We start from the raw sequence: 20,532 nt of genomic DNA on the forward strand, positions 1-20,532 counted from the left end.
CCTTGTTTACCACGTCTGGGCATGAGTCATCACAATGGAATGCAGGGCATCAACCAATAGGCATGCAGCTTTCCTCTATACTTCTTGCTGATTGGCTGTTGGGATTTAACTTGATTAACACCCGCACAGAGCATTTCCACCTGCACAGAGCATTTCTTGCTGATTGGCTGTTGGGATTTAACTTGATTAACACCTGCACAGAGCATTTCCATACTGACAGTATGTCTTTATTCAAGTGTTTTGGTAGGTATTTCAAGCTTTTCTGCTCCAGCATTGGAATGCGGGGCATGAACGTTTTTTATTTTATTTTGAAAATCAACAGTTTGCATTATGCAATTAAAAATCCTAACCAATAAAGTAGGGAATAGCTATCCAACTGTTGTTTTAGTTGTATGTTACTTCATATTATAGTTATATCAATGTAATCATTGTTTTCCCTTGTGTTTCTCATTCTTTCCCTGCCATGTGGTAAAATGTGGTGAACCCATCGCTGTATTTGCTCCAAAGCAAATATTGGCCTTTCTAGTCTTATCTTTGTCTTACCGTGATCCAGCTGACGAAGCCGTTCTCGATGAAGCCGTGGCTGATGAACTTGGTGGGCCGGCGTCCGTCGAAGTTGGAGGCTAGAAGCGACGTCCTGTCCCCGGGCCGCACGATCTGCCCGTCAGCCGGGCCGCCACGAGTCCGCAGGATGAACTTAATCTGCGGAGAGTTTATAAACCAATATAAACGCGGGTACATGCAGGAAGGTACCAAGTTAGTGTTCACGTCTGTAACTGATCTTCGGCGTGACACACCTGCCTCGCTGGCACGCGGCGGCCATTGTTGTATTAGATTTAGAGTCCGCTCAAATAAGTCGTACAAACGAAGTGCGATCGTAAACTCGGGGCATCATTGGCATATAGTTGTGCAAGTTCTGCTGTCTTATATCGTTGCAAGCGGTTGGTTCTGTCACAGCCCGGTTGGGAATTCTACGGCATAAAAATCGTCGACGACCTACGATGAGCGTCATGCCAGACCTTTGCACATCTTCAAGCGTTGTTTCAAGCAGATGTGGTGAGGATTCCCCTCACGCTGACAACCTAGCTTGCTATTAGGCAAACTTGACGAAGCAATCCAAAGATTCATCAAATTTAAGGAGACTTTTGAGCTGAGGTATACATATTTGCTTAGGCCACATCAATTTAATTTGTTGCTTCTCGGATCGCCCTGTCCATTTTATTTTTGATTTGCAAAAAAAAAATTGTTCTAAATCAACTGCAAAATGCTCAATGAAAGACATATTTTGGCCCCAGCGGTTGAATAAAGTCCTATTCTTCGTAGTTGTTAAAGTTTTTCAATGTAACAATGCAATTTTGTTTCATTTAAAGTTCAAAATCAATTGTTTAAATTATAAACCAGCCTGGTAGTATGTTCACTTCATGGCTCATATTGTAACATTTCGGCTATCATGGGGTGCCTTTGCCTGCTTTTTTCGCCCTGTCGCTTCATTTTTTTTTAAAATCCTAAACAAACAATTAAATTGGTGTGGCCTTACGCCAACAAAAAGTTACAGGATTGACTGAAAATTATCCAAAGACTTTAGAAAGTCGTAGAAATCAGTATGCATGCATCAGATCAAACCTGCAGTTCCTCCGGCGCCCGAGGCAGCGATGCTATCGGTCTCTGCAGACTGCCTGACCAGGGGTAGTCCGTGGTGAAACAGCCGAGGTCGCCATAACACACATCCGCACCTGCCAGTGTGCAGCGTGGTGTGAATGGAACATTCAAACTTACACATCAGAATGTATGTTTAGGTCTCTACTCAATTGTCTATAGTGTTCGTAAGACATTAAAGGAAAGCGGTTTTGCCTATGTTTGGCATTCGTCCTTGTCTTCTACCTTCAATTTGCCCCAAATTATATCATCCATCAACCAACGTCTTATAAAGACATGTGCCTCCAATCTTTCATATCAGAAATGAGGAACAACAACAAATTACGGACATATAGATTACTAAAAACACTACGAGTAAAAATATCTAAAAATTACAAATATTCGGCACAGAACAGCCATCACAAAACTCCGGATAAGTTCACACAAACTCCACATGGAAAAAGGCAGACACAACCGCATTCCTCTAGAGCAAAGGATTTGGGAATTTTGCGATTTAGATAAGATTGAGGATGAGAATCATTTTGTAGTAGATTGTACGTTGTATAGCAATATGAGAGATTCCCTATATTCTTCTATCACCCGAACCTGCTACTGGCTCAAACATTTCAAAATCTTCACCCATGTGTGAAAGGCCATCAAGTCGATATCCTGATACTAAATAAATTAAAAAATATTTTAGAAAGCCATAAGATTACCATTATACACTTTACAATTCGGTATAACTGTGCTTTAGACAAATTGACTACAGGGGATCATAAAAAGAAGTAATTTAAAAATAACTAGAACACTTACCACGTATCGTTGTGAGGACGCTCGTCATGACAAACAGAGTTTGCAAGAGGAAGAAAGCAGCCATCATGTCTGAACCCAGACAGTCTGGTGTTGAGAAATGTCTCCTGTTTCACTGAAAACCGTCTCGACCTTACGGCAACGTTAACATGTACCCAGCTTTTATATATACACCATTTATCAAGATTAGCAACCACTGATTGCTTTGTTATAATTTATAGCTGTTTTTGAAGTAAGGTAATATAATGTTATGATAGGATAAGGTGAAATATGTTTATCGTGAGAATGTAGGGGCTGTGGCTACTTCAAAAGACATTTTTATTGCGGACATTTCTTAATTAGACTGACTGTAATTTAAGGTTTATCGTAATCTGAGGGCGAAGTTAAGGGCGGCTGACCTTTACATCCATACAGACAAAACTGAATGACTTCTATTACCCCTGATATGTACGTTCTATACAACCATGTTGTTGTTTCTGTCATAAGGCCACGGCAAGTAATTTTTATGGATGACATCAGCGCGCGTATTAATTTTCGCCTGATTTTGGAAAAAAAAGACAAGAAATTTTGTTGCCGAAAATGGGCAAAGATGACTGTTGCCATACCGGAAGGTGGATGGCAGATAACTATAAAGAGAGGAGACAAGAAAAGGCTCTGATTTAATGTTTTGTTTCTTACTTTGATGCAGTGATATGTGATGCTGGTTGTGTATATGTGATGTTCCCACTGAATAAAAACCATTCGTACAATGATTGAGTCAAAATTTTAAAATGTAGGAACCTTGTTTTTTTCGGCCCGCTCGCATTATATTTAGAGTCATCCATAAAATTTATCTGCTGTGGCCTAAACTAGGCTGACGATGATTAGACATCCAGGCTGAACGTAATTTATGATTATTACATGATAAATCAAACCCATCATTAGTATTCTCTGGCGTATCAGTCATTTGAGATACCGTCTGTCATCTTCCATCAGTGACTGAGAAGTTGTTTTTTTACACAAAATTTTTACACAAACTGAATATAAAAAAAGAAACTAATGGTCATCCCCAGGCTAGTCAATATTAGGAATAAGTTAGGCTCTGACTTCCGTGGTACTAGTGAGCGAAGAGTTCATCAGTCGGATATTCTGATTTAAACATAAGCTACTCAAGGCCACCTACAATAGATTTAACACACATTACAGTCTTGACCTGCTATGTACTTGGACCACTTCTTGTGGGTGTAGTTCTGGTATTCCTTCTAGACCACACTAAGACTTGTTTCAACACAATTTATACAATTGATTAGATATACTACTAGTATTTGAATTATGCTTAACCTTCTATTTTTATTACCTATTCTGTGTATTGCTATAATTGTTGTTATTGACTATAGATGTAAATTTTGATGTATGGGGGGAGGGCAACTTGTAAAGGTGTCTATGCACCTGTTTTGCCCTCCCTTTCACTTTGTGAAAAATCAAAAAAAAAAACATTTAGTAGGTATAGATATCATGAGGCACAAGGATGGTTGCTAGTCGAATGTTTTATTCCAGATGGATTTTTCACACAACCACAACATATATTCTTCTTCTTCTTGTGAAAGCTGACAACATATACGTTATACGTATTCATTACAGATTACTGTTATAGATGGTAGCAGATGGGGCAACATTTAGTCTTTCATATATATGATAACCGCATGTATGTATTACATGTTACTTATTATTTCTTTTTAAGCTGCATTGATAATTTTCATACTTTTGATTGAAATGTTTTTATAAGTTTCTTTTCCTTCCATACTTTTAAACATTAGTCTAACATTGTCTCTAAATTCGGACATTTTCTGTTGGCCACACGTGGCGCACTCATTTTGTAACACCACCACAAAAATGTAGACAAACATAGCTGACAGCTGTGTTTCCAGCTTTTAAACACGCTCGGGCGGCGTAATACTTTGGCACCTTCACTCCCTGAATTTTGTAAATGAATGGCCAGAAAATTGACTTCCCGTATCGTCCTAATGCAGCTTTACAGTAAATGTTTAACCTGTTATTGTCTTTGGATTTAAGTCTATCTGCGACGTTTTGAACATTACAGAAGAATGTTCTTTGGTACATTTGAGACAAGCTTGAAAGACAATTTGTTATTCTACTGAAACAAGTAGCTTAATTAAATCTAAGAGAAGACCAATCAGATTCGATTTTCCAAGCAGCATAGGTGTCTCCATGGCACCGACGACGCAATTGGCCACGCCTTCAGCACAATCTCAGGTCTGACGCAACGTCTTCGACGAAGTAGTTATTGAAGGCGCAGAAAGACATTCTAATGAGAAAGGGAAAAGAAATATATCAACAATTGTATCCATTTTTTAAGATTCGTTTCAATCAAATCATTTTGTTATCCCAGTAACTCCCAATAACCTCATGATGACGAACTTGTGAAGATATTGGTCCCTTCATGAGTACCTGTGTCACCCCTCCCTCAAAAACAACAAAAGAACATGTCATGTCCAGTCAGATGTTAGCTGTGTAGGTAGATACTAGAAAAGAGATGCAAAATACGCCGAAAAAACATAGGTATAAGAAGCCAGAGTAAGTCAAGTCAAGTCAAGTTTATTCATTTTACCAGGGAATACCTCAGATCCAATGATCTGCTTTCTAGGTATCCCTGGACAATCGTTGATAGTAAGCTAATATCTGCTTGGAGCTTCACTATTTCCCTACGTTAAACCGGGACGGCGGCCGGTATAGACTCCCAGTGACCTTTGACCCACTCCTGACATCAGACTTCCCTACAATCAGTGCGCGGCAGAAAAATCAGACGAAGTCCTGGCAAGGGGTAATGGATGATGCCGAAATTTCTCAAGTGATCTGACTTTAAAATTTGTATTTTCCGGATAGATTTTCTAACTTTCAAACTTTATTGTGCAATCAACTTGGTAGTCACAAGGACTAAATTGCGCTGATTTTACAGTACATGTACATTTATAAAAGAACAATTCGTTTAAAAGATCATTAGCGTTAAAAACGATAAAACATTATACAAGAATATTAAAATCTGCTCACAGCAACAACGACAACGTAGACACAGAGTTTTGTGGGCATTACATCATCGACAGAGTTCTGGGGATAAATGAGTTCTTGTGTAAAGTCTTTTTAGTAAAGTCGTCCTCACCTGTTCTGAGATTCTCCCGCCATGACCTGGATCCTGTCCATCCAGATCTTGGGCCTTGAGAAGATGAACCAGGTGCTGGGGTTGGCGATGGACCAGTCGTAGTCCCACAGGAACCGGACCCGCTGGAGGTTACCCAGGTTTGTCGGCAGCTTCAGGAAGTACATGTAGCTGTTTCCGGGCTGAAGCTTGATCGGGTCGCTGTTCAGTAACACAAGTATAAACAAAGGAAATATTACAAAGTATGCTAACAAATAACCTGATTATCTACGTGATATGTAAACCGTGGATGGCATATGATGTAGATGGCATATGATGCCATGCTAAGTTTCTACTAAATTTTGAGGAAATACAAGTTAAGTTAACGGTTAAATCTTCAATGCGTAATAGTACTCCGTAACTGTGCCTGGCTGTGGTGCCTATTCTGTAAGTTTGTAGTACTCCGTAACTGTGGCTGTCGACTGTGGTACATACTCTGTAAGTTTGTAGTACTCCGTAACTGTCCATGTCGACTGTGGTACATACTCTGTAAGTTTGTAGTACTCCGTAACTGTCCCTCGACTGTGGTACATACTCTGTAAGTTTGTAGTACTCCGTAACTGTCCCTCGACTGTGGTACATACTCTGTAAGTTTGTAGTACTCCGTAACTGTCCCTGTCGACTGTGGTACATACTCTGTAAGTTTGTAGCACTCCGTAACTGTGCCTAACTGTGGTACTTACTCTGTAAGTTTGTAGTACTCCGTAACTGTGCCTGACTGTGGTACTTACTCTGTAAGTTTGTAGTACTCCGTAACTGTGCCTAACTGTGGTACTTACTCTGTAAGTTCGTAGTACTCTGTAACTGTGCCTGACTGTGGTACTTACTCTGTAAGTTTGTAGTACTCCGTAACTGTGCCTAACTGTGGTACTTACTCTGTAAGTTTGTAGTACTCCGTAACTGTGCCTAACTGTGGTACCTACTCTGTAAGTTTGTAGTACTCCGTAACTGTGCCTGATTGAGTGACGAAGGACAAGTGGAGGTATCCATCAACTTCCTCGGCATCGGAATCCGTTCCCAGCGTGATCATAACCTGATAGTGATAAACTGTACAAAACACAATGACATATCCTTAAATCTCATTTACATGGATGTCACAAATGGTGACTGTAATCACACTGTTCGGTATAAACAGATATCATAGCACCAATGCTTCCTCGTATTAATGAGCGACTTGTTGAAAACTATACGTGTCAAGTATCAAAATTACATAATTTAGTATTAAAATACATGATTTTGTTTGAACCGGGGCATGGGCCTCTGCACTTCGAAGTAGTTATCGCAGGTTCAAGTTTAATGACTAAATCATTTTAAGAACTTACGACAAGTAGGAGATCTAGCGGCGGTGTCGAGGTAGTACTTGAGGTTGGTGAGGCCAGGTGCAGGTTTGTACTTGTCGGCATGGTACCCCATCTGTGCACAGCCCTGGCGACAGTCCAGGCAGTGGCCATCTTTAAACCTTTTAGAAGTTATACAAAAACATTACTGGAGAACGAAAGGCTATATTTTTAATACTGCCATTCTGGTGACTAACTTAAGTAACGCAAAACACTACAGAATTGACATTATGATGCCGTAGAAGAACCAAATGTATTAAACGGAAGTCAAAGAACCACCATTACCAAACTACGAATCAGCTGTCACAAACTCAGCATCGAAACATGAAGGCACAACCGCACACCTCTGGAGCAAAGGATTTGCCAATTTTGTAGCTCAAAGAAAGTAGAACTCTTTGTTATATTGCTCCTCAAATGCAGTGGAAGACGAAATTCATTTCATCTCTAACTGTCCATTTTATGACGACATCAGAAATCAATTATTTACCACCGTGTCCAAAATGCTGCCTTACTTCCCCACCATTCCCTACCACGAAAAAACATTTTTACTACTAAAATCAAAGAACCCACATATTATAGAAGAAGTGGGTAAATTCGTCTTCCACTGCCTAAAAAGAAGAAGTCAAACCCAGTAAAACTAGTGTCATGTCATGTTGTAGAATATAGTATAATGTTAGAAGTAGATATAGTCTCACATACCACTTTACTTTCTTTCTATGTTGTTTGTAACTGCAATTAGCCTTCGGGCAAGTATTTTCAATAAACTTTCTTCTTATTGTTATTTATTGTAGTTTTATAGATTGTAGTAATGAAAGAAATGATCTTTTTTTAGACATATTACAAGTACGTTTCCATACTTCCAACACTTGCCTAATATTGAAAAAATTATCTTTCTTATGTGCTTTGATCATCCTGTATTATACAAACCATTTCAAATTATATTTTTAACATCACAAAGAAACGAGAAGAAGCCGAACCTTTGTATTAGTGTAGTTTTAGAGCAGTTTGTGCAACAAACATGTATATTACCCATTTCATCTGTTCGCCTGTACTTAGCCCGATAGGGCATGAATGTACAATAAAGGTTATTATTATTATTAAACGTTACCTGTCGTAATCGCGACAAGGATACGCCATCATGGGGCAGATGGAGTTGATGGAGTCGTGGAAGTAGACGATGGCCTTCAGATGGTTACACGCCACGTACTCCCGCCCACCTGTGAGTCAGACGGAAGTTGATTATAAGAGTATTGTAATTCTTTCAGTTTCTTTAAACCGGGACGGGGCCGCCACAGACTACAACCACGCGGTAGAGAAGTAGACGTGGGTACACGCCTTGTATTTCAACCCGCTTATGAGTGACAGGGAAATCATTATATTTGAGAGGTTGTTTAAACCGGGACGGAGGCCGCTACCGACTGCAAACCTTCTTTGACCCGTTGGTCACGTCACACCTACGGAAGGTCCTGTGATCTGAGCAATCGTGTTCTCATTTATATTAAAGATGACGAACGAGCTGATATAAATTCATTGTCGTATATTGTGCGTTCATAGCTGTGTATGTCAACAAGATGAACTTTCGAGCTAATGAAAATGCGTCGGTGTAACTAGGTACGTGTACTACTTCAGAATTGCTATCTTGTCATTTATCTAAGTGCAGTTCACACATTCTCTACTGAGTGAGTGAGTGAGTGAGTGAGTGAGTGAGTGAGAGTGAGTGAGTGAGTGAGTGAGTGAGTGAGTGAGAGTGAGTGAGTGAGAGAGTGAGTGATTGGTTGAGTGAGTGAGTGAGTGAGTGAGTGAGTGAGTGAGTGAGTGAGCTTGTGATATCTTATACACGTATCACGTATCTTGAAACTTGGCTTGAGAAAACATCTAAAAAGAAGTTGCGGACCTTCGTAAATCCCTCCATTCATGTCGATGTAGTGAGTCAGCCCTTCGTCACATCCGGGCATTTCGATGCCGCCGTTTGGGTAGAAATCAAGATGGCCGGTGGGGTCGTACATACCGTAACCTTCACGTGAAGGACATAGAGTGGAAAATTCCATCATTATCATCGCGTCTCTTTCAGGGCAAAAGTGCAAAAACAGCCCCGGAGACTACCCGGATGGGCTAAGGTTTAGAAAATAAATGTAACATGTAACATGTAGCATTTAGCATGTAGCAATGTACCATTAACTTCTGTGTTCATAATATCACCATAGTCCATATTATCGCCACCTTGAGAAAAAATGTCCTTAAAGATATTTTTACTGCAACATACCCTAGGTATTTGATGTGTGAAGGAGTTCATACCAAAAGTATGTTGCAGTAAAAATATCTTAAATTTATATATATATAAAGCACACTATTTCTCAACGTGGCGATATTATGTTATGGACCCTGGTGATATTATGGACACGGATGTTACATAAAAAAAACGGACATAAAAGTCCTTACTATTATTCTATGCAGTGAAAGTTGGTCAAGCTCTGGGTATCACTACTGATCGTACACAGACCTAGACTTGTGAAGAAAAATCCTCCGTCTGAGTGGATGACGTCAACCAACTCGGCATCAGTCGGGTCCAGACGGATCATGGGATCGGTACCCTGGAAATACGGCTCGGCTGGGTCCAGTCCTGGGAATAAAATTTACGTTATCAATCAGTCAATACGATAGGAATCACTGAATGAATCACGTACTTTAAAAGCATGATTATTAATATTTTCGTCAACGTAAGGAATAGTTGGACTTCGGTACAAGTGTCTGTTGTACGGCAGGTATCGACTTCTGTTGACCTTTGACCCACTCGGGTTTCACACTTCAAGTTCAAGTTTCGCACTCCATTGCTCGGTGATCCTCAAAGATATGTTTTTGAATTTATTGAAAAACAAGTGGATTGTATTAGTAGCATTTTCACGTGGTAAAAATAGCCAGAAAAGCGTTTTCCTATTCGTCCGCGAGCAAAGGAGACGCACTTTTGTCGTCTGATGACCCACATAGCTGCGTTCTATATCCGTGACTTTTACTAGGCATTATGGGAAGTGTGAAATTGGTGAATTATATTTGTAAAGTTTACCTGTAATCCTGCCCAGGCCGGGTACCCTCATCCCAGCGTACCCCATGGTGTGGGAGCCCAGACTGTGTCCGATCAGGTGGTACGAGCTAGCAGAGTTCCCTGTCTCTTGCTTCAGGACAACAGCAAAAAAGGATTATGGCAGGAACTACAAGAAGACGTCCCTTTACCACTACACCACAAGCACTGCTCTCCTTAGGCGTACGAACACAGAATACAGTAGTGCATGCTGTCAAGTATGAGCGACGAACATTATGTCTTTATTAGGTCGCTCAATCATGTATGAAGGATTCGGAGAACTCGAAGATAGATGCATTGCAAGTCTTAGAAGCTCGCGAAGGTTTCTTTTGGACAGATTTGAAGAAAGTGTATGGTCAGAGTAAATACGCCTCTTACGGTGCGGTCACATCCGTCGTAGATCGTCATGTGAATTTTATATTTAATTTTAAGACCGCTGAAGGTTGTACAACACGCACACGAACATCAGTATCGGCTCGTCTGACGAATTTCGTACAACACGTGCACGTTTGGGATCGTCCGGAGAGCGTACAGAAACCAGGGCAGAGATATACAGCAAGGTTAAGGTTTTGCCTTTATGTAGAAGAGAACATACCATGAGGAATGTGATCATCTGTGCGACGATAGCCCCCACGATCTGTGTGTTGGCAGTGGCCTGGGTGTACGGAAACATCGAGCCGCCGTTGCTGCCCCAATCCACCGCTATCACGTTACAGTCGTCCGCCCGGAGGATCTCCTGCGACATGTCCTGTTGAAACAGATACAAAATCACGTACCACACTGTACAGTAGGTGGGATTTACCAATCATTGTCATAATAAACGCCAGGTGCGTCTGGTAAATGTTTCTTAAGGCCATAAACGGAATCAGTACAGGTGAAACTGTGGATGGTTCAAACCATTTTCGGCTATGTGTGGGGTTAAGTATCGTCTAAACTGAGAACCGTCCCTACCGTGATCCAGGCAACGAAGCCGTTCTCGATGAAGCCGTGTGTGATGAACTTGGTAGGGCGGGTGCCGATGAAGTCAGACGCCGCCAGCGCCGCCCGGTCCCCTGCCCGGATAAACTCTCCCGTACTCGGGGTGTTACGTGTTCTTAGAAGGAACTGGACCTGAAATATGACAATCTTTATTGACACAGCGAAAATACAACTTTCGTAAGGTCTACCTCAACATACAAACAAGTGAATTAACCTACGTACAAATATATAAATAAATCCAAATGTTGAGTTTGACATATTGCTTATATTTATTTACCAGTTTTAAGGTTTAGACATTCCTTGATGTATTTTTACCTATTTGTGCACACTTATCTCCTCTGGAATGTACAGTCAAACATGCTATACCGACCGTCCATGGTGATATAGCGTGATCAAAAGTGGTCTTCTAGGCAAGCGTTTTCTTATACAAAACCACAGCGAGAAACGCGCATCACAATCCGCACCTCTTTTATAATAGAATGCCCTATTAAGTTCACATTGGGCACAGACTGTCATGCTGTCAAAATAAATGGCAAATGGACTGAATTCATCCATGTTTCTCCACCCAAAACGTTTTCCGCAACACGCTTAAAAAAGCGGCAGGTCCTTTAATGATTACGTCTATGGGGTAAAAATCGGACCAGAGAAAAAACGGTCGTTATTCTTGACGTAAAACAACGTCGTACTGCATTATACTTCAAAGGGCTGAGGTTTCTCTGTGTGGAATATTGATTTAAAAGTTACATCGATTTGAACCACTGTTAACAAAAATGTCCCTGTTTCGTTTAGATATTTATTTTTTGCTTGCTTGTTTGTTTGTTTGTTTGTTTACCTGTATTTCCTCTGGAGGCCGAGGCAGTGAGGAGATCGGACGTTCCAGTGTGAGTGACCATGGCGGGTCCGTGGTGAAACAGCCGAGCTCTCCGTAACACACCTCCACTCCTGCAGGCACAGGACAGAACAAGCCGTCAGGCAGCACAAATAATGATATGAAATGAAATGAAATACCTTTATTGTACACTCATGCCACGACGGGCTAGGTACAGGTCAAGATATAACAGACACATAACAAACGTATATAGAAAATTGGAGACAAGAGATGCACTACTTGAATTAGACATACATACATAAGGAACATACAAGGGTACTATACTAGGCTAATACAAAGTGTTCTAGTCACTGAGCTAATATAGAGAGGTCAACTTCTTCTCGCTTTTTTGTACAGTGGAAAATGTGGGAACAGATCATGTTTGTGATACAGGGTTTGTCTAGACGCATCAATATGATAATATAGACGTGTATAGAAGTTTATTGCAAATCCATGCGCGAGGGCTAATTGCAATTTACAAACATAAAAGAACTCTGAAACAATTTATAAAATAACTTTAAAATGTACATAATGAATTAAATGAAATCTAATTGTCTAAAACTATTGCTATGTCTAAAACTATGTCTGAAGGGTTTGACTTCTCTTTTTTAGACCATGGAAGACGTAATGTCCCACCTTTTCTAAAATTTGTGGGTTTTGGGAAGTTAAAAGAAGAATAGTTTTTTGTTTGTAAGTTTTGGGAAGTTGGGATAAATTGTGGATGTTTGAATAGTCAACTCATTTCGAGCGTTGTTATGAAATGAACAGTTTGAGATAAAATGTATTTCTTCTTCCACAGCCTTTGCACTACAATATTTACAAATTCTTTCACATACAGGTAATCTTCTATACCGGCCTTTCTCTATTTCCAGAGGATGGCTGAGCGTAGTTAGAAATCTGCAAGATCGAGATATCGCTCTATGTTGTACATGATTTGACATTTTGCATCATTTTGAGGTCTCATCAAGACCTATCCACCTACCAAGTTTCATGACAATCCACCCACAAACCACGAACATACATACGCACACCCACAAACGCTAACAAAAACATAGCCTCCGTAAATAATTTCATCAGGTTGGTAAACGAATGCATTTCCTAACGCAGTGCAATTGTGACATACATATTAGGCATTGTTACACCATAGGGACATATGCACTTCCAAATGTGTTTGTATATATAATATAAAATGCATTGTCAACAGTAAAAACTAGCTTAAGTGCACTGTGAACCAAGTAACAGTGCACTGTGAACTATGTAACACCTTTACTTTAGTGCACTATGCACCAAGTAACATCTAGTGTCAGTGCACAGTAAACCAGTCAGAATTGCCCTGATGAAGATGACAGACGGTCATCGAAACTTCGGCTCGTGAAACATAAATGGTTGTGATCAAATAACTTTGCTATTTAAAAACACAGCTTTCTGGCGAAGGTAACAAGGTGTCAAAGAAACACAATCCTCTGTTTTGAAGGATTATTTCCAACGACCTCACATATGTTTGTAAGTAAAAGTTGTTGGTTGTTCCTTTCATGGAAATGTAAAAAAAAAAACAATAAGTAAGTGTTGTTGGTTCCAAGAGACGTGTTTGTTCTGAAAATTTAAAAAAAACAGCAATAACTCTATCTTGTTTACTCGTTGATGGGAAATATTTTTGGGATTATTCATATCCTCGTACCTAAGCAATCGTGTACCTGTCAGAAGATAATACTATAAAATGGCAAATTGTGAAATTAAATATTAATATAATAAACAGGGAGTGCTGTGAAGTAAAATGTGGCAAAACAATAATAAATTTACATAAACAAAATAATTTACAACTCATTTATCAACGTGGCTTTAGCTGATGGTGAGTCTGTCCAGGTAAGCCGTCTAGTAAACATGGTAACTTAATTACTCTTTAGCCAATAATAGGCCAGTCAGTGTCTTTCTGACAGTCGCCAGACATCGCGGCGTCTCATCCGCACTCGACAAACTTCGTCAAGAGACTGGCAATCTTTTATGCAAATGCGGGTGTTACTCAAACTAAAGGCATATGTAGAAAATGCAGAAAAATTCTTCCTTGACCTTTGGCATAATTTTCACCACTAAAAGTTCAAAATAAAAATAGTAACGTACCCAGTGACGACTTGAAGAGGGCTATGACTGCCAGGATTATGATTGAGAAATCCGCCATGTTACAAAACTCTCAACTGTTCTCCTAGCAGCTACAGGCTGGGCACGGTTTGCGTTTGAACTATAAGTAAGAAAGGTCACTGACCCTTGTTTTGAAAGGGCGAGGGGTATTTCCGTACAGTTTTACCGACATACTTGTCTATAACACAAGTATTTCATCATTCACTCACTCACTGGATAGATATACATGGTTTAGTTTTAATGAAGTTAGAAGTTACTGTAAAATATATTCACTATTCCAGCAAGGTATCGCAACCTTCGTAATAAGGTCGCCGTGAGCGTTTTTGTAAATACCGCCCCACATGTGAGGACAAGGGGCAATTTTTTGTGGTGTTAGAGCATTTCACGTTCAGTATTCAGAATCAAGCAACTTAAGACAGGTTGAATCTGACAACAAATAGAGTTTGAAATTCAGAACATGGGGTTTATAATATTACTCTCTCTACCATGGTAAGGTTATACCGTATGTCAATGGATAAGGAGATACACAAATATTTATCGTAATAATTCAATAAATGTTGTAGCATATGAAAATAAAGGGAACAACCTTCATTATTTCAGATACTGTCATCAGCGAATGTAAAAACACCAAAGGAATGCATAAATTCCAACCCCTTGCATCATGGGTATGTTGAAAGGTGAGTTGTACCCCTGTAGAAGTGCCTAGCCGTTACATTAGGCCACACTGTCTTAATTTTATGGATGCCATCAACGCGCGCATTGATTTTCGCCTGTTCTCTCTCTCCCTCAAAAAATATATCACGTCCTCCGAGGCTCTGGCCTGGCTCTAGGCCTGGTTAGTCCGTGGTAGTTAGCGACAATACGGAGCCGGGCACCCAGGCTACCGAAGCTCCACGACTCAAGAACTCAGTACATACGTACAGTGCCGATTTATAAATTCTACAAAAAGCCAGCATGTCCCGGCTTGTCGTATACGTCGCTAAGTACTGCCGCAAATTCACAATACCAGCTTTGTATTCCTGTGGTTTAGTAGCATTTTTTAATATTTGGCCGGATTTTTTTATTCGCCCGCGCGCACTAGTTTGGGGGTCTTCAGGGGATGTCATCCATATAATTAAGGCGGTGTGGCCTAACGACCGTTATCATGTGTAAACTCCGGCCACGCGTACAGAACCGGCACCGGTCCAACAGTGCATATTGACATGTCTACCTCCTGATGATGTTATCAAAGGTCGCTTACTTACAGAGATAAAGCTGGGATTGAGCAGGTGCGAGGCGGGAACCACATCCTGACTCCACTCCGCTTCTTATCGCTAAGTTATATTAGAAAAGTGTGCCATGTGTCACTGTACGCTCGTCCCCAGCGCCCGTGGAGAAGCCATAAGTATAGATCGTGGCTTAGTCCAGGCTATGGAAAATAAACTTTCTTTAATGCAAATCTGTCATTTTTGTTTTCTTTGTGTCTTTCTAAAGGGTTATGATAACCTACTCTACTCGGGTGGTATTTTCGTGGGCGCTCGCTAGTACGTAACGTTACACGGCGGCGATCTGATACACTGCATTATTTCTACCGTATCGGACCTAAAACAAGACGCAAGATTCCTATTTTGGGGTATAAAATGTTGTCACTATGGTACACCTTTTGAAACGGACCTATACAAAGTTCCTTTCTTTGGTGACGCTATGAGGGTGTACCGTTACCAGAAGGGAGTTAGTCACTACCTAGCCCAGCATGATCTCTTTCCCAGGATCGTCTGTGTGATGAACCCAGGCGCCAGAAGCCCTCATGCGGCTGTATAATGTATTGCACAAAAGACTCGCACACGCATATTCAATAGGGTGGTTTAATAGGACGCTGTGGAGGAGCGTGGTGTCACTGTACGCAGGTCACCGTTTTAGTTAATAGCACCCTTCAAGCAGAGGTGTAGGCTTCGGCAGAAAAAATATTGAAAATATTTTCCCAGAGTTGTTGGCCAGCTCAATGCACCCCGCTAACTGCTGTAGCAAAATTATTTCGTCAATTCTTTCTAATTTGCAGCCCACAGAAGAGATCAGGACTATATTTTATTTTCTTAAAATCACGATCCATGAAGTCGAAAACTAGCTAATAGAATAATTTTTTTAAGTCTCCGTTTATATTTGGCACAGTTTGAAAAGCGGTAAGAAATAATGATCGTCCCATGGATTAAAGGAAAGAAAATATTAATGCGATATGAAATGGTCATACATTTTTGTTGCAATATCGTATACGTAACAACGTACTCTTGAAAAGGAAACCATGGTGGTTTTGTTCCAAAATTGGGGGAAATACTGACTTGTGTACAACTTATTACAGAAAATTTAACTCAAATTCGATATGATTCGTATAAAAAAGGTTGTCGTGGCCTACATCTAATCCTGACCTTCAGCCAACCTATGTTGGTTGGTGTTCGGGGAAAGGTTCTGAATGTAACTTGAGGTCGACAAGCTTCTGCCATATCTGTTGATCAAAGGTCGCCAAAGTAAAAACAATCCCCAGAGGAAAGGCCCCCTGGCGAAGAATATGTGAACTGGACATCAATATAGGTCAATAAAGAGCAATGACGCACTAACCGTCATATAGTGTCCATAATCTAGTAGTCGGGACAATGTAAAAGAAACGTTGCAACGTCACACCTCAGGCCACGCCGAGTTAATTTTATGGATGACATCCTCTGAAGACCCCCAAACTAGTGCGCGCGGGCGAATAATAAAAAATTCCGGCCAAAAATAGAAATGCTACTAAATCACGGGAATATAAAGCCGGTATTGTGAATTTGCGGCACTACATAGAAATGTATACTGGCGTATACATTGCGGAATTTATGAATGGGCACTGTACGTATGTACTGAGTTCTTGAGTCATGGAGCTTCGGTAGCCTGGGTCCACCAGAGCCAAGCCAGAGCCTCGGAGGACGTGATCTTTTTTTTTTTTTAGAACAGGCGAAAATCAATGCGCGCGCGGATGTTATCCATAAAATTAAGTCGGTGTGGCCTTAGCAGAATACGTGTATGAGACATAGAAACGGCAAGTTCTAGCTACAAATCAACATGTTTAGTTGCTTATCAATAAGTTATTATTGATTATGCAAAATCTGTGTCTCGGTCTTGTCTTGTCTTGTCCCCATGTAAGCGGACCGTTTTTTTTAAGATGGTCACTTAAGACGTTATTACGTAATGTTAGCGTGCGTAGTCCAGTGGTTAGCGATCCTGCCTCTGGACTAAGAGGTTGGGAGTTCGAATCCCGGCTGTTGTCGCTAACCCGACATGCACGCTACTGTTTAGGATCGCAGTCCTTAGGATGGGACGTTAACCGTGGTCCACTGTTCATTGTGCTTGTTGAAAAGAGCTAGGGGAATTTCCCCGGTACAATGAACCTGTAAATACTGTACATAGCGTCTGTCTTCTCTGTCATGACCAGTGGAAGATTAGCTCTTCAGTAAGCTAAACTGGCTCGAGATCACTTTCACTTTCACCCAGGTGGTCGGTTTTGACAAATTTGACTGTATATATATTTGCAAATGAACATGCATTTACGGCAGGAGGCTTACCTCCTCAATTCATTTATATATTCTGGAGTTATTGCTTCAATTTTTCTGGTTTATATTTGTACTTCAGTTAAACCTCTGTTAACTTATTTTTTTAAAATACAATTTCTAATCAACGTTATTTACCAATTACTTTTGTTATTTATTGTTACTATTTGATTTGTTACCGTTATCATATTGATCGAATTTTTCAATTACTTTTGTTATTTATTATTACCATTTGATTTCTTACCATTATTACAGTTGTTAATTAATTTAGTCGGGGGAAGATTACGGACAAGCCATTATGGCTTCTTATCTTTCCCCTGCATATCCTATTTTACTGTAATATATTCATTTTATTGTTCTTCTCTCTGATTATATGCGAATAAACAAACAAACAATACCTATGAGTTTCCGGCAGACTTCCCGGAGGAAGCTGTCCCTGGGCGTGAGCACCAGCCCGTCACAGTACGGCGGGATCCCGGGCTGCACAGCCGACACATCTGCGGAATCAACACGTACAAAACTGTTTATTTGTTTGTTTATTATGTTTACCGAAGGAAAACATATTTTCCTTTTGCTCTGTTCCTTCCTCTTCTTCTTCTCCAAACAGTGACCTATGACCTGACATGATGTGTTGACGTCTGTCACCATGGTGACTGGTGTTAAGTTACATAATGTTGCAATTTCATGGTCTACTCTGCTCCTGTCACCATATACTAGTAGTACATGTATGTGAATGTGTTTGAGTAAGAAGTAACAGAGCAGACCATGTGCAAAGGTAAACATTATGCATTTGCTTTGCAAATGTTACTTCTCTAGTTTGTTTATTAAAATTTCCAGCACATGCGTGGAGGGGGAGGGAGAACAGGTGGGTCACCTTTACCAGCTCGCTCCCCTAATTACAGCAATGAAAAGCATTCTAAAATAACATTGGAATGAAACACATTGAGAGAGTAATACATAAACAAACATACAAAAATATGGAAATGTAACATTTCAGATATCATCATATAGACGGGTGACGTTGACCTCGTTCGCTGCGCTCACTCAGTGGCTTTATTCGGTGGTTATAGCAACTGACAAGGCTTTATCACACCATATTCACCTCGGGGCGGGATCGATCATTAACCCTTAATTATTCTACGTTGATATCAGCGCGGTCATAAATACCATGCATGTCCCACATCTGCAAGCCGCAGACTGTAAGTAGGGGAAGGTTTTTGCGAATTAGGCCACAGAAAGTACATTTTAGGGATGACATCCACCGCAGAGTCCAAATCTAATGCAACAGGACGAATAAAACAAGGCGGCCCAAATGAAAGCAAGATTCCTGCATTTTCAAATTTTGACATCATGTACATTTTGATAAAAAAGAAATGATACCTATATTGTACTAAGTTTACTGCCAACATAATCTACTTCTCATTGAAACAGCTTTGAAAAATAAAAGTTTTCAGTCATTGTACAAATGGTTTTGATTCAGTGGGAAGATCACATATACACTGCCACCATCACATATGAACGGAATGAAATACATGAAAGTAAAAGACAAAACATTGAACCAGAGCCTTGTCTTGGCTTGTCTTCTCTCTTCATATTTATCTGCCATCCACATTTGGGCATGACTAAGGCAGTATATTTTCGGCATGTTGACCATTGTCAGGGGGCAACAAAATTTCTTTTTTTTTTGTTTGTTCCAAAATCAGGCAAAAATTAATCCGCGCGCTGATGTCATCCATAAGATTACTTGCTGTGGCCTTACGTGAATTTATTAGAAGAAAAGAGACTGTATGACGTATTTTGACAAGAACTTAAACTATCCAGGGTTGGAGGGTTGTTCGTACTGATAGTTATTGCAATAGTTAATCAACAAAAACGTCTCCACCTTTATATGGCTTTTGTCAGATTTATACTAGCAGACCATTGCAGAACATGAAGTTGGTCAGTGTAGTCATTGCGCCATTTGATCTGCAAGTGATCTGAGATTCCTTGGGTCCTTTCAAATAAACCAAGTATGAAATTCCAGGCAGTAACCATGATGGAACTATAACACTTTCTCATTAATTATGCAAATTAAGTGTTAATTTACATAATCAATATCTGCCTGTGTTTCTCTCGTTCTCAATCACATATGTAACAAGCTTGAATAGTCCTATAATGTAATGCAGCTGATTTATAAAATTTCCTCATAAATTATGCAAATTGCACCCAGATTTGCATAACTGTCGCATAATCATGTCAAGCATCACTTAAGCTACCTACATACTAAAAATCACGACGATCCGCTAACCGGTTCTTGAGTTATCCTATTTTGTATATTTTTAAAGAAACGCGCCCTGCTTTTTCTGCGCAAGCCGCTAGAAGGACCAGGCTTACGTCACTTTTTTTCCCAGCACAAGAGCTACCTACCACTCAAATCTCGTACCCCTAGCATGTCTAGATCATGAGATATCAACAAGCTGCCAGGGGTCCCAAAATATAATCTTCTCGAGGTCTCAACAAGATCTACCCATATACCAAATATGAAGACAAGCTATCAAAGCCTTCTCGAGTTATCGTGTTTACAGCTACACACACACACAGACGTAATTATGCAAATTACATCCAGATTTGCATGCTTATCGCATAATTATGTCATGCGTCACTGAAGCTACCTACATACCAAAAATCACGACAATCCGTTAACCGGTTCTCAAGTTATCCTCTTTTGTATATTTTAAAGAAACGCCTCTGCAGTTTCTGAGCAAGCCGCTAGACGGCAAAGACTTACGTCACTTCTTCCCCTACCACTCAAATTTCGTGCCCCTTGCATGTCTAGATCATGAGATATCAAAACCGGACGTTCCGCTGCAGTACCACAACAAGCCGCTAGGGGGCCCAGAATGCAATCTTCTCGAGGTCTCAACAAGACCTACCCATATACCAAATATGAAGACAATCCATTTAAG

The 20,532-nt window shown here is 40.3% G+C and overlaps 2 protein-coding genes across 6 annotated transcripts in view; both read right to left on the reverse strand.

Annotated features, from left to right (window-relative positions):
- The window catches only part of LOC109472856 (pancreatic triacylglycerol lipase-like), an 18,670-nt gene extending 16,098 nt beyond the window's left edge, over nucleotides 1-2,572 (reverse strand). For both annotated transcript variants that reach the window (XM_019772718.1, XM_019772721.1), the window contains exons 1-3: nucleotides 2,449-2,572; nucleotides 1,624-1,733; nucleotides 544-702 (exon numbers count right to left, since the gene is read on the reverse strand). In XM_019772718.1, the coding sequence (XP_019628277.1) occupies nucleotides 544-702; nucleotides 1,624-1,733; nucleotides 2,449-2,515 (336 nt within the window). In that variant the 5' untranslated portion in view covers nucleotides 2,516-2,572. The remainder of the gene's footprint in view (nucleotides 1-543; nucleotides 703-1,623; nucleotides 1,734-2,448) is intronic.
- A 1,387-nt stretch (nucleotides 2,573-3,959) lies between these two features.
- The window catches only part of LOC109472854 (pancreatic triacylglycerol lipase-like), a 31,982-nt gene continuing 15,409 nt past the window's right edge, over nucleotides 3,960-20,532 (reverse strand). For all 4 annotated transcript variants that reach the window (XM_019772714.1, XM_019772713.1, XM_019772715.1 and 1 more), the window contains 12 exons: nucleotides 17,986-18,084; nucleotides 11,862-11,971; nucleotides 11,003-11,161; nucleotides 10,647-10,799; nucleotides 10,037-10,145; nucleotides 9,476-9,595; nucleotides 8,870-8,989; nucleotides 8,084-8,192; nucleotides 6,961-7,097; nucleotides 6,562-6,685; nucleotides 5,603-5,800; nucleotides 3,960-4,750 (listed from right to left, as the gene is read on the reverse strand). In XM_019772714.1, the coding sequence (XP_019628273.1) occupies nucleotides 4,684-4,750; nucleotides 5,603-5,800; nucleotides 6,562-6,685; nucleotides 6,961-7,097; nucleotides 8,084-8,192; nucleotides 8,870-8,989; nucleotides 9,476-9,595; nucleotides 10,037-10,145; nucleotides 10,647-10,799; nucleotides 11,003-11,161; nucleotides 11,862-11,971; nucleotides 17,986-18,084 (1,505 nt within the window). In that variant the 3' untranslated portion in view covers nucleotides 3,960-4,683. The remainder of the gene's footprint in view (nucleotides 4,751-5,602; nucleotides 5,801-6,561; nucleotides 6,686-6,960; nucleotides 7,098-8,083; nucleotides 8,193-8,869; nucleotides 8,990-9,475; nucleotides 9,596-10,036; nucleotides 10,146-10,646; nucleotides 10,800-11,002; nucleotides 11,162-11,861; nucleotides 11,972-17,985; nucleotides 18,085-20,532) is intronic.

Source organism: Branchiostoma belcheri, unplaced genomic scaffold (assembly GCF_001625305.1).
Source record: "Branchiostoma belcheri isolate BF01 breed outbred unplaced genomic scaffold, Haploidv18h27 scaffold286, whole genome shotgun sequence".
NCBI lineage: Eukaryota > Metazoa > Chordata > Leptocardii > Amphioxiformes > Branchiostomatidae > Branchiostoma > Branchiostoma belcheri.